General features: G+C 36.8%; 1 protein-coding gene and 1 pseudogene across 1 annotated transcript; both read right to left on the bottom strand.

The window, feature by feature from the left end:
• Positions 1-2690: 2690 nt before the first annotated feature.
• LOC108832822 (ankyrin repeat-containing protein BDA1-like) lies at positions 2691-4690 on the bottom strand (annotated as a pseudogene).
• A 5208-nt stretch (positions 4691-9898) lies between these two features.
• Positions 9899-12923, bottom strand: LOC108832821 (uncharacterized). Its single transcript, XM_018606270.1, has 5 exons — positions 12817-12923; positions 12433-12711; positions 11553-12333; positions 10132-11370; positions 9899-10027 (listed from the first exon to the last, which is right to left on the bottom strand). The coding sequence occupies exons 1-5, from the start codon at positions 12921-12923 to the stop codon at positions 9899-9901; spliced, it is 2535 nt and encodes an 844-aa protein (XP_018461772.1).
• Between the last annotated feature and the right edge of the window lie 701 nt (positions 12924-13624).

The following is a 13624-nucleotide window of genomic DNA, read 5'->3' as shown; positions in this document are numbered from 1 at the left end:
AACAAATGTTTGTAGAGTTATATACGCAATTATCACATTAAATTCTCCAACACATCTGTATCTTCTTCAACTTCTTTTTATTTTTCTCGTTATTATTTTGTTATTCTATTGATTTTTTTATTTTTCTAATTTTTTTCCGAATTTTACATATTTTTATCAAATATTTATTCATTCTAAATAGTAAAACAAACCATATAATTAAGAGAAATTACTCAGATAACTCTAGTTTTACATGTAACTAGATCATGACCCCGCTCGACCGAGCGGGAGTCAATTTTATTTTATTTTGTTTTTACTAAATGTTATACATGATCGCAATGTGTATTAATATAAATTTTTGATAAATAACAATGTGTACTAATGTGTTTAAATAAGCAATGTGTTTAATTACTAAATTTGATTTTTAAATTTTATAATAACGTAAAGTAATTTTTTCTATATTATTTAAATATATAGTGCTATATATTTTGTATTTTCAACATTTATCATACAAACTTACATTGGGATTATTTATATGAAATATGTGTAACATAATATATTTATATATTATATAAACATATGCACACACGCACGGGTTTTTTTTTAAAATGTATTCTATATATTTAGTTTATGTAGTATCGAGTTTGTATATTCAATTTTGTGTTTAAAGAACAATATCAAAACTGTCTTTCGTATGTAAAAAATAACATTTTGCAATCGCGAGTTTGTTTTTTATTGTAACACAAAATTTTATATAAAACTTATGTTTTTTGTACATTACAAAATTTAATTTTTAAAATAATTATTACGTACTTTCAAAATGAATTTGAACTCTGAGGTCTAATATATTTTGTGTGTAATGGTTCAAAGCATTTTTGATATATATTATATTTCGGTTTGGTTTGTTTTTAGTATTACTGTATAAGTATAATACTATACAATATTACTAATTCTATACAATATATGAAGCTATGTGTTATTTGTTTTTAAAGTAGATTAGCCCAACATAGTTATAAGAATAGTCATATCTTTATCTATGTGTCTATGACTTATCTACCTAATGTTATTCGTACTAATAAAATTAATATGGCCAATGAAAGTATACTGATCAATTTTAAATGAATTGTATAGGGTAATTATAGAACGATTAATATTTTTAGTATTCTTAGTATATATCTTATTTAAATCGACATGTAATAAATGTAAAATTCATATATGGAATATGGACAAAAAGAAGAACTGTATTTAAGGAAATAAATCAATGCAAAGTTAGACTATGGTACGTATTATATATAAAGAATGAGACATTTAATTTAAATATATGAGGTCCATCTATAAAAATTCACCTAGAAGAAGTTGTAATGTTCCTGTTTTAATAAGATAGATAGTTTTAAGAATTTTTTACTTTCTGGGCCACTTTTCGTCTTTCTATTTTCACACTAAGCTACTTACCACTTGTTACATACTTTTCTTCTACTGTTGTTTGCTCAAAAGACCCCTATGTCCTTGCTTTAGACCAGAATCGATTTTGGTCCAATTCAGACAAACCAAACCACGCTCATACCGGTTCCTCTTGCAGCAGACCAAATTTGAATTTCATTGGAGCCCAGTTTTTTTTTTCGATCTAACCTTTTCATCTTTTCTCTCGAACTCCCTCCCCCATTTTCGTCTCCTTTTAATTTCTTCTCTCTCGAACCCTAACCACCGTCCTCGTGCTCGCCTCCGACTTTCTTCTTCCCTAACCACCATCCTCTTGCTCGCCTCCGACATTCTTCTTAGCCGTTGTTCTCGAACTCCCCCCCCCCATGGCAGGTATGGTTTGTCTTACCCTTTGCTTCATTGTTTTCTTTTATACATTGTCTTGCTCCAGTTGATCCCGTTTGTGATTATGTTTTGGCTGCTCGCCTCTGTACACTAGTGATTCTCTTTCTTTTTCCCGTTGCTAAACCCAATGTCAGATCTGGGAAATTAGGGTTTTTTAATTTCTTTTCCCGTCGCATAGCCATCTCTGTTTTTCTAGATCCTTTAATTGATTCTCGTTTCATTTTGTTAGTTTCTTAGTGTTTTGTGGATTTCAAAATTTAGATCTGCAAAATTTCGATTTCAAAATCCAGATCTGAAAAGATGTGGACGGATAGCGTGTGGATGGAGTTACGTGGACGCCTCAACAATTTGTGGACAGAGTAGAAGTAAGAAAGATTTATGGACGTCCTTAGCAAACTGACATAATTCTCAAGCTCTCATCCACAAAATATTTACTTTCTATCCCTCATGTGCGTTTTCACAATCTGCCTTTTGTGTATTCTTGTGATTGATACTCCAACCTATATAATATGTTAAACCTAACTCTAGGTAATTTGTATTATGTGGATGCAATAGAATTGGAAAAGTGTATACGGATGGAATAGATACAAAAACGTTTTGTGGATGTAATAGACGTAAAAGAGTTTTGTGTACGGTAAGAAGGTTTTGTGGATATAATAGAATAGAAATAAGAAAGATTTTTGGATGGAATAAATTCATAAGTTTGGCCACAATTTAATGGACATAGTAAAAGTAAGAAATATTTGTGGACGGAATAAATGCACAGATCCGACCACAATTTAGAGTCAAACCGCAGTGAACCAATTTAAAAAAGACATTTAATAAATGAAACACCAAACCGGGACGGTACCAGTTTTTCTTCCCTTCCCGCTATATACCAAACCCCATCAAACCAAACTTCATTTAACAAAAGGGCTTTTAAGACAAAACACATGACGCAGAAGAAGAGAAAGTATGCAACAAGTGCAAAGTGGCCCGCGACGTAAACAAAAGACAAAAAGTAGTCCATTAGGTAAACGACTCTAGTTTTAAATGTAATGACTAGAATGACTCTTATATTTTTGTATTTCACGATTACCAAAACAAGGAAAATAAAGAAAGTCACAAGGGACACGGCAAATGTTTGAGTGTTGCGTCTTTTACCTTCTTAGAATCCCCTGTCCCCCTGTAATCTGTAGTAAAAAAAAACGCCACACATGTTTTTTTTTGGTAAAAAACGCCACACATTTTGTATCAAACTTTCCAAACCAGCTCAATTTGGGATCAGGTGCTACTGTCTGATGCCTCCGCCATTGCCTTAGGAAAACTTCCATCAAAACGTAGAGAGGAAAAAGAAGGTACAAGGCAAAGCACGCGGTAAGAAACACTAAAGGCCGCGGTGAGATCACAGCCATTCCTAACGCGTAAGAAACGCACATAGACGCTCCTATATAGAAAAACCACAGCGTCAACAAGCCTCTAGCTGGCAAGAGAGAATATGTGTAGAATAAAGCGCAGCAAAAGCCTATGGTGTTGGAAACCCATAGAACGATGAAGAACGTCTGTTTCATCACCGCATGGCCCTCTGATTCGGTTACACCTCCTGGAGGCTGGAGAGAGGTCTGGTAAGTGGCTGTGATTAGCAAAGTGCATATAATTAAGAAGACTCCACGTGCTTCCTCTGATGTGTCGGAACTTATGCGTCTTGTTTGCGTGGAGCAGTAAGCCCAAAACGTGATTGGTGATTTGAAGAAATCATACATTTTCATCAGTTTTGGCAGAGAAGTTGCTTCCTTGCATCCGGTTTTTAGAACAGCTTGTTCCAAGTCTCCACCTTCAACAACTTGTCCCTGTCTTCTTAAGATATCAAGGAATGTTAAACCATCACCATTTACTTCGTTCCGCTGAACCATTCGACATTCTAGTAACAGTCTCACCATCTGCATAAAATGACCAACCAGTCAATGGTCTGTCCTGTACCAACCCGGATGAAACATTTGCCCTCAAAATTTTTGTAAAAGAAAATATAAAATAACCTCCAAATTTGTAAATAAAAAATCCATGCTTCCAAAATATTGAAATCTTTATTAAATCGTCTATAGCCCTCAAAAATCTGAGGGTCGGCTGAGTGAAAATATTGTTAAATCTTTGGCTTGATATAAAGCATACATACCTGTTGATCATTCTTATATGCTGCAAGGTGCAAAGGCGTGTTGCCTGTTAAATCCATCTTATTCAGAACAGAATACTCGATAGAGCGAGCATTTTTCTGACTCATTCTCTGGATCCATCCCGTGAGGACCTGCAGAACTTCAAATCTTTCGTTCATCACAGCAAGATGCAGAGCATTTTGGCCAGTCACGCTCGCATCTCGAATACATTCAGGAGAAGTTACGAGGCACTCCACCACAAATCGACGTTCCCTCTTAACACTAGGAGATGGAACAGCGTGATGCCTTCTCTACCTTTAACGCCAGCAAGGCTGGGATCAATCCTGAGCAGCCAGGTGACGAGCTCTTGTTGATCCTTTTCCACAGCAAGGTGCAACGGACTGCACCCATTTGTATTCAGCTTTTTTGCAAAAGAGGGCTTGAGATTCAGCATCTCTACGGCAAACGCTATTTTCCCACAAGCTGCAGCGATGTGGAGGGGAGTGTTCACAAATGGCAGGGCATCGATGTTCTCCAGTATGCACGGATTCTCATCGATCAAAGCATAAAGGTCACTGATGCTACCTGATTCAGCAGCCTGTTGAAGTCTTCGATCCATACAGAGATTCTGGCACTCAACCAAGAATACTACAGTAAAAGTATGCGGATAGCAGAAGTAGGCAGAAACTCTTATCTTTTGTAATTTTTTTTTTCTATCCTATTCTGGCTACCAGGGAAGTTTCAAAGAAAGAACCATTCAAACTTTTCGTTGTCACAGATGGTTAATTTACGTATTTACACGAGGTGGGTCCTAAAGAGTTTCCTACCACATGCCATTTTATCAATCAATGATATGCCCATCCATGTCAACAGGAGCTCTTGAATCAATTGGGTCCTGTTGTTCAGGAAAAAAAAAAAAGAATGACTTGTGTCCCATTGCTAGCTGTTTCGTATTTTCTCCATTCTCTATATTTTCCATAATGAGACAGCTGCATATATGTTTTGAGAACCAAATTAGGTTCCATTCATAGGTTGGAGCCCAGTTTAAATATTTTATCACCGGCAATGCTCAAGAAATACAACAACAACAACGCTTTCATGAATGAGCCCAACATAGAGCAAAACAAATTTAATTCGACGGAAAACCCTAGCCGTCAAGAGAGAAAAAGAGAGATTTTTTTTATAGTTTCAAGCCGATGATAGGAGGCTTCTATAGCTCCGTCATCGGCTTGTTTGATTCGTTTTGCTTCTCTTTCTTTGATCTGATCTATTTCTGGTTATCTCATTTGTTTGCTTGCCGATTTATTTTAAATCTAGCAAAGTTTTTTATTGTTCTCTTGTATGCTTCTTCCAATGGATTTGGGAAGACAAAAGTTTCGGTTCAATTGAACCGTTTAAAAAAAGTAATCGACAGATCTACTGCGGATGGTGGCGACGGGTCTTACCGGCTTCAATCGTTGATGGTTTCTCATGTGATGGTGATGGAGTTCTTGCTGCAAGCTATGGTTACTTCAAAAAAACAGCATCAAATTATATGGAACGGTAATCTCTTTGACTCTATTATTATCAATAGAGCAGTATCAAGAGTTGTCTTGTCTCAGTGGCTCCTACTGGAGTATTAAAAAGAGAATGACAATCGTTCTCAATTCCGTCTGAAGCGTGGTGTTTTTGGATTAATACGAAGATTATCTCCCAGATTCAACTATTCCAAAAGCAAATATGGAGTTTCTATTTGAAAATCTTTAGTTATCCATACGCAAGATGTGTGTTAGTTTACTTTGGATCCCTACTGGTGTATCCATTTTCTATTTTTGTTTTGATAGTTCTCATTGTTTGAACTCTTTGCCTAAAAGGCTAATAATACAATCCAGCGTTAAAAAAAAAAAGAATGAGCCCAACATATCATCCGTAGAAGAGTAGTGATCTGGCGATGGATGTCTTTTTAGTTCAACCTGGGAGAGGAGCTGCTCCTTCTTATGGCTCCAGATTATAGGCCTATGAAAAGTAATCGTGAATGTCCATCCATGTTGATTCTGTACCCCCATTGTTTGCTCGTTAGATTTGTGTATTAGAATTGTCATGCTCTCAATCTCTGTCTCTCACTCTTCCAGTTTGAATTTTGACATTAGTTTAGTCTGACTTATTAAATATTATATGATTCACATTGTCTTCTAGAGATAATTAGAATGTTTGTCCCTAATGATTGGTTGTTTTTTTTTTTTTAATTTTTATAAACCTTATTGCATTGTTTATTGGATGTTTGATAGTTGGCTGTAGACATGTCAATTAGGGCAAGACATGTTAAACTATCACCATTTAATTTGTTTTCACGACATCAAGCGGCATTCTACGAAGTCTGATCTCGGTGGAGTTTCTCTTGATCTTTCGCTGGATGCATCCGGTGAGGAGGACTTGAACAATTTCAGATCTGTCATTCATATCCGCAAGGTGCAGAGCATTTTGGCCATTCACGCTCACATCTTGGATACATTCAGCAAAGATGGTGTAGAAGCTCTGTAAAGCAGGAGTTTTTTTCTAGGCGATAAGAGTTTGAGCAAGAGGACAATAGAAGCAAAGATGGTCTTGAGCTTAGAAGCAAAATATCAGTATATATATATATATATATATATATTTTTTAACAACAACAAACTTTATTAATCAAATCGTAAATGGATGATACAAGAATTTAACTAACCATACAGGAACTGAATTATAATAAATAAACATAGAATCATATTCCAAAGCTTTTCTCGATATGATGTCCGCAGCCTGATTTCTTTCTCTATTAACTTGCTCCAACGAACATTGAGGAAGCCTTGAAATCCAGTACCTGATATCATACATCAAATTCCCCAACTCCAAATGCCAAGCTTTTGTATTAACAATTCTTGTGAGCTCTAAATTGTCTCCTTCGAACCAAACTTTTCGCCAACCTTTCATCCACATACTTTGTAAAGCAAAAAGAAATGCATACGCTTCACCAATTAGAGCACTCCCAACCTGATTAGATCGCATCTTCATTGAAGCTGCCCCAAAGAAACCTCCTCGATCATCACGGAGTATCCAACCAACAGTAGTAAATTCATTAGCCATTGAAAAACTACAATCAAAATTGCATTTTAACCATTGTGAAGGCGGAGGTTCCCATTCAGATGGCCGGTTAATACATCTAGCTATAGATCTTTGATTCACTCTTACTTCCATAACCCACTCTGCAATAGCTTGAGTTGCTCTGTTAGCATCAACTATTGGTTGCACATTTCTTTTATTGAATAAATATTCATTTCTTGACTTCCACACAAACCACAGAATCCAAAATGGTAGCAAACTAATCTCTCGTTCTTCTCCACTATCTCTTTGAAATTGGAAAATTAACGTCATGTTCTCCTCGAGATCTTGTGTAAATCTGTTATAGATTGGAATATTCGAACATTTCCATGTAGCAATTGCATACGGGCAACCAAAGAACATATGGTTAATAGTTTCATCCTCCAAACAACACCGTTGACAAGTAGGATCAATATGCACTCCTCTAGTACACAATTGAGAAAATGTCGATAATGCTCCAGATAACAGTCTCCATAGAAATTGTTTAATCTTCGGCAGTATATCAAGCTTCCATACTTGAGATTTCAACACTAGAGAACCAGGTGGTGGATTAATAACTTCATCCCCTGCTAATTCATGTGTCATAACCCAATAGCCTGACTTCACTGAATATTTCATATTCTTAGTATACGGCCATATTAGACAGTCTTGAACAGCATACTCTGATAGCCTAATACTTTGAACTAATTGACTATCTTCAGGAGAAAATAAAGAATTCAATACCTGACTGTTCTATGAACGTTGATCATTATTCATTAAATCTGAAACCTTCATATCTGGATTCGTTGTAGGATATTGAAGACATCGGGGAGGTAAACTAGGTAACCACCGATCATACCACACACTAGTTAATCGTCCATCAGCAATAAGGGTACGCATACCCTTTTGAATCAACTCTTTTCCTGCTTGAATGGATTTCCATCCATAAGAGGATTGAGTTATATTCGACGACTGTAAGAATGTCGTCGAATGGAAATACCTTCCTTTATACAATCTATAAAGAAGAGAATTTGGATTATTAACCAATCTCCAAGCTTGTTTTGCAAGAAGAGCTTTATTAAATGAGTGCAAATCTCTGAATCCCATTCCACCTTCCTTCTTAGGCAAACAAAGCCTTTTCCAAGATACCCAAGAGATCTTCCTTTTATCATCATTCTTTCCCCACCAAAATTCAGATAGTACCGAGTTAATGTCATCACAAATAGTTTTTGGTAATAGATAACATGACATTGAAAAAACCGGTTTAGACTGAAGAACTGATTTGATCAAAACCTCCTTACCAGCCTGCGACAAATACTGATTATACCATGGAGATACTCGAGCTTTAACCTGATCAACCAAACCCTGAAAATCATTTACTTTACTGCTACTGAACTGTTCTGGTAGACCTAAATACTTGCCTTCACCTCCAAGCCGATGTATTTGAAGAATATTTTGAATGCATAATCTCTGTGAAGCTTGGACTTTCTTACCAAATATAATAGAAGATTTAGCCAAGTAAAAGATGTGGAGGATATGAGGACGATCTACTTGTGTTTCTCACTTGCCCATTTGCAGAGGAGGTTTGGAGTCTGCTGCCACTTCGAGATAGACCCTCTTCAGTTACTCCCTCTATGACGACTCTAATCAAAGCCGGAAATCTATTCACACCACTACCACCGTCGGGTATCGCTACTCCTATCTGGCCATGGGTATTGGGAATCTCTGGAAATCAAGGAACAAGCTTGTTTTTGAAAATAAGCTCTTCACTGTCCAGGAAACTGTGTTGAAATGTATTATAGATGCCAAGGAATGGAGCTCAACGCAGAATATGTTGAAACAGACCTCTTTGACACCTACAGCGCCTTCACCGAATCGTTTAGCGGCTCCACCTACGTTCGCGCCGGAGATTCTCGTCTGCAGCGTGGATGCTGCTTGGAAGGATACTGTTAATGGTTGTGGTATTGGTGGTATCTTCTCTGGCAACAATCCACTGTCTCTCCCGAACCTTGAAGAATCAAGGAACTCAGTCTCATCAGCTCTCATGGCAGAAGCCATTGCTGTCCGTCTTGCCGTCCTTACGGCTGTGTATTCAAACGTCCGATCCCTGGCTGTTCTTACTGACTCTCTCTCACTCGTCACTCTGCTGAAGAATGGAGATTCTCAACTTGAACTGTTCGGTATCATGTTTGATATCTATAATGCTTTGTCTTATTTTGATGTTATATCCTTTCATTTCATCTCTAGGAACTTTAATAGTGAGGCTGATAATCTGGCTAAATCAGCTCTTGCTCGGTTGATTGTAAACTCCAATGTTGGAGTATAAACCTCTTTAGTGTTTTATGAAATGTTGTTTGATCAAAAAAAAAAAAGCCAAGTTAACCTTCTGTCCTGATACCTTCTCATAATTCTTTAAAATCTCAGCCATACAATGAGCATTGCTATCATCTGCCTTCACAAAAAATAATGAATCATCGGCAAATAATAAATGAGTTACAGTAGGACAATGCCTAGCTAGTACCATTCCTTGGAACTGCTTCAATGCCTTAGCTCTGTCTATCATTTGACTTAATGCTTCAGCACACAAAATGAACAAATAGGGAGATAAAGAATCACCTTTTCTTATGCCTCTTGTTGGTTGAAAATGACCAAAAGGAGTACCATTAATAATCACTGAGAAAGAAACCGAGGTTACACAAGCCATGATCAATTGAATCCATTTCTGATCAAAACCCATCTTCTCTATTATTGTTCTCAAAAACTCCCACTCTACTCGATCATAAGCCTTGCTTATGTCAGTTTTAATGGCCATATATTTTTCAGCACAATCTTTTTTTGATTTCAGAGCATGAATTAATTCATGAGCCACCAAGATGTTATCAGAAATTTGTCGGTTTGGTACGAAAGCAGCCTGAGCTTCCGAAATGATTCCTTCTAAGCACCCTTGCATACGAAGGCATAAAATCTTTGATATCAACTTGTAAGCCACAGTACATAAGCTTATTGGTCTAAAATCACTCATACATTTAGCATCAGTAATCTTTGAAATAAGACATATGTTAGTATGGTTGATCTTCTGTTCCATTTCTCCACTTTCAAAAAATCTTCTAACCATGCAGCAGACATCAGGTCCAATAACATTCCAAAACTGTTGATAAAATGAAGCTGTAAATCCATCTGGCCCAGGGGCACGATCTGATCCAATCAAAAACAGAGCATCATGAACCTCCAAATCAGTAATAGGCCGAAGCAACATATTATTCATCTCATCTGTAATCTTCTTTTTAATACTAGGCAAAAAATCTGATACTGAACTTGTTTCTGAAGAAGAAAACATCTCGACAAAATACTCCTCTGCAATTTTACCAATCATCTCATTCTCAGAATGTAAAGTTCCATGCTTATCTTGCATATGTTTAATTTTATTCTGACTTTTCTTCATCTTTGTAACTCCATGGTAAAACCTTGTACTGCGATCACCTAAGTTCAACCATCTATTTCTACTCTTCAGTCTCCAATATTCCTCTTCATCAGCATAAGCTTTGTTCAGATCACAGCGTAGATGATTGATGTAATCTGTTGATATAGTTCTATCACATATTGCTTGATCAATACGGCTCCTTATCTCCTTGATTCTCTCTGCTGCATTTGATACATTTCTTCGCTTCCATCCTATTACCACTTCACGACAATGATCTAATTTCTTCATCCATTCATCTATTTGATTAGTACTAGACCAGGCTTCTGTAACTGTATCCACAAAACTTTCATGGTCATAAAGCCTCTTATCATAACAGAACCAACCTTTCCTAATCTTCTGCTGATATTCTATATTGATTATCATAGGACGGTGATCTGATTCTGCTATCTCCAAATACTCTGTTTCTGACATCGGAAACTGATTCAAAAATTCCGTGCTGACTAGTACCCGATCCAGACAACACTCTATCACTTCTGTCTTTCTTCTACCCACCCAACTAAACTGATTTCCTTTAAACTTAAGATCCTTCATATCACATATTTGGATCATTGTATTAAAATCTCTAGAACTTGTTACAGACCTTACATGTCCTCCCTTTTTCTCATTAGGATTAGTAATCTCATTACAATCCCCACATAACATCCAAGGACCAACTCTTGATACGGCAAGTCTCTGTATTCTTTCCCAAAGATGATTTCTATATTTAGGAATAGGATTTCCATAAACACAAGACAAATAAAACTTAAAAGCTTTATATTCCACATAGAGATCAACAAGACGTACATCACTTGAAATAACAGAAACTGAAACATAGTTTTTCCAAAGCACAGCTAATCCACCACCTAACCCCCGTGGAGGAACTAAAACCATCTGCTCATAACCCAAATAAACAGCAATATCTCTTACATAGTCATTTTGATTCTTTGTCTCAATGAGGAACAACAAGTCTGGAGAATACAACCTTTGTAACTCCTTTAGACGTAGAACTGTCAGGCGTTGTCCCAAGCCTCGACAGTTCCACACCTCCACTCTCATGGGACCTCTGGTGGTACCGGGCCCACCGCGCCTCTGTCAATTGTGTCCTCCTGCCCATCCTCGTAATCCTCCTGCAGCTTCCTCAGACCATTAAACTCTGTAGAGACCTTCATCTTGCCCACCTGATGTTTATCCACCATTACGCTTTCACCTCGAGTTTTCTTCACCAAAATGCTACCCATCAACTGAGCTTCAATAGATTCAGACATCCCAACCGAATGAATCGCCTTAGCCCGATTCGCTCCCAACTCATTTGACCAATCACCGTCTTGAGCATTCAACAGAAAAGATCCATACTGACCAAAACTGAACTCAGAGCTCCACCGTTCTTCCATCTCCAGGATGACATGATCATCACCCTCACCAGAAGCCACTATCCCTTTATCCTTAGTCATTACTGCCTCCCCCACTTCTTCTTCCTCAGAGAAACAGTTGCTAAACTTACGCTTCCGGCCCATTCTTTGTTGATCAACTTGCATTCCATGATCCTCCCGCACCACATCCATAGGAGCACGATAACACACCATCCCCAGTAACGCCATATGTGATCCTTGATGATCACCCAATGTAGGATCCACAAAAGGCTCATGGTCAACCTGATGTTCAACCACGTCCATACCCAGATTTTCCTGATTAGCAATGTTACCTTGATCTGCTTCCGCCATAGGATCACCTCCAACCTGATGATCCTCATCATGATCACTCTCAACCTGGTGATCTTCAATATCCGTCAGACACTCACCAGTGTCATGAGTCAACATACCACAATCCTCACAGAACCCCCGCAGTCTCTCGTATCTGAACTTCAGGAGCGTGTTGACACCGGGGTAGAACTAAAAGTTTCTCTGGAAACGCAACGGCTTAGATACATCCCATTTGAGTTGCACCCTAACAAACTCCACATCAACAGCAACTTCAGTCTTGAAATCCACCAACAGAACCTCGCTGATTCTGTCTCCAATGTTCCTTATCATACCCTCCGTAAGAAACTCCAACGGAATACCCCTAATCTGAACCCAAAATGGAATGTGGTTCAGTTGAGCATCTCCTTGCGCCGGATTCCACCGATTCATGATCACCATACGATCATGAACAGCCCTTGGGCCACGACTCAACACCGATTGCAACAACTCCTCAGAAGGGAAGATGAACTGGAACTTCTTCTTCTCAACAATTCTTCCAGAGACCACACCAACTAGACCTCACATACGTGGTAGAATAGTCATTAGGCCCCGGAGGTTTTGCTTGCGCAAGATTGTTGGACGACCCATCAACGAGAACTGGGTAGCACGCCTTGCTTCGGTACAAACGTCAATGGAAAGAGCCACTGGTTCATCTTCAAGTCCCAAAGTGAGATCTTGAATCGCCCTTCTCAAGTTATCAGCCATACTTGCAGATATATTTTTATGCATGCATGAAATCATTCTTTACATCTTCATGTATATTAATTGAGAATTCACTTAAGTGGATTTTGTTTATGTGTCATCCATAGATGAAGTTTAGAATTAACTCATTTAATTTGATTGTTTGTTGGTATTTAAATTTTCATTTATATATTTAATCTTTTTAAAGGAAACTAATCTTAGAATTAACTTATATAGTCTATATTACCAAACAAACAATTAAACATCTTAAATATAGATGAATCATTTATGTAAACTTTCTAATAATTATAATATCATAATAAATCAGGGTTAATATATATATATAGATGAATTAAAATAATTTCTTTATAGAAACAAATAAATATCATAAATTAACTTACATATATATATATATATAAATACATATGATATTATAGAAAAAAAATTATAAACATTTTTGAACATATTTTAAAAATTATTTTATTAACAGTTAATCTAACAAATGTTTTTTTTGCAGAAAACTACTTAACTTAAACCTAATAATATATCTTATACACACTATATACTTTTTTCTAAAAAACTGTCAAATATAAAAAAAAACAATTTAAGAAATCAGTCATTTTTAAATGACAAATGTTGATGGTATAGTTAAATTATCACTCTTAGAAATGATTAAAGTATTTGTATATTTAAAAAAATGAAATTATAAAAGTAAGTCAGTTCAA

This window comes from Raphanus sativus, chromosome 1 (genome assembly GCF_000801105.2).
Source record: "Raphanus sativus cultivar WK10039 chromosome 1, ASM80110v3, whole genome shotgun sequence".
Taxonomy (NCBI): domain Eukaryota; kingdom Viridiplantae; phylum Streptophyta; class Magnoliopsida; order Brassicales; family Brassicaceae; genus Raphanus; species Raphanus sativus.
This window is presented reverse-complemented; position numbering and strand designations above follow the sequence as displayed.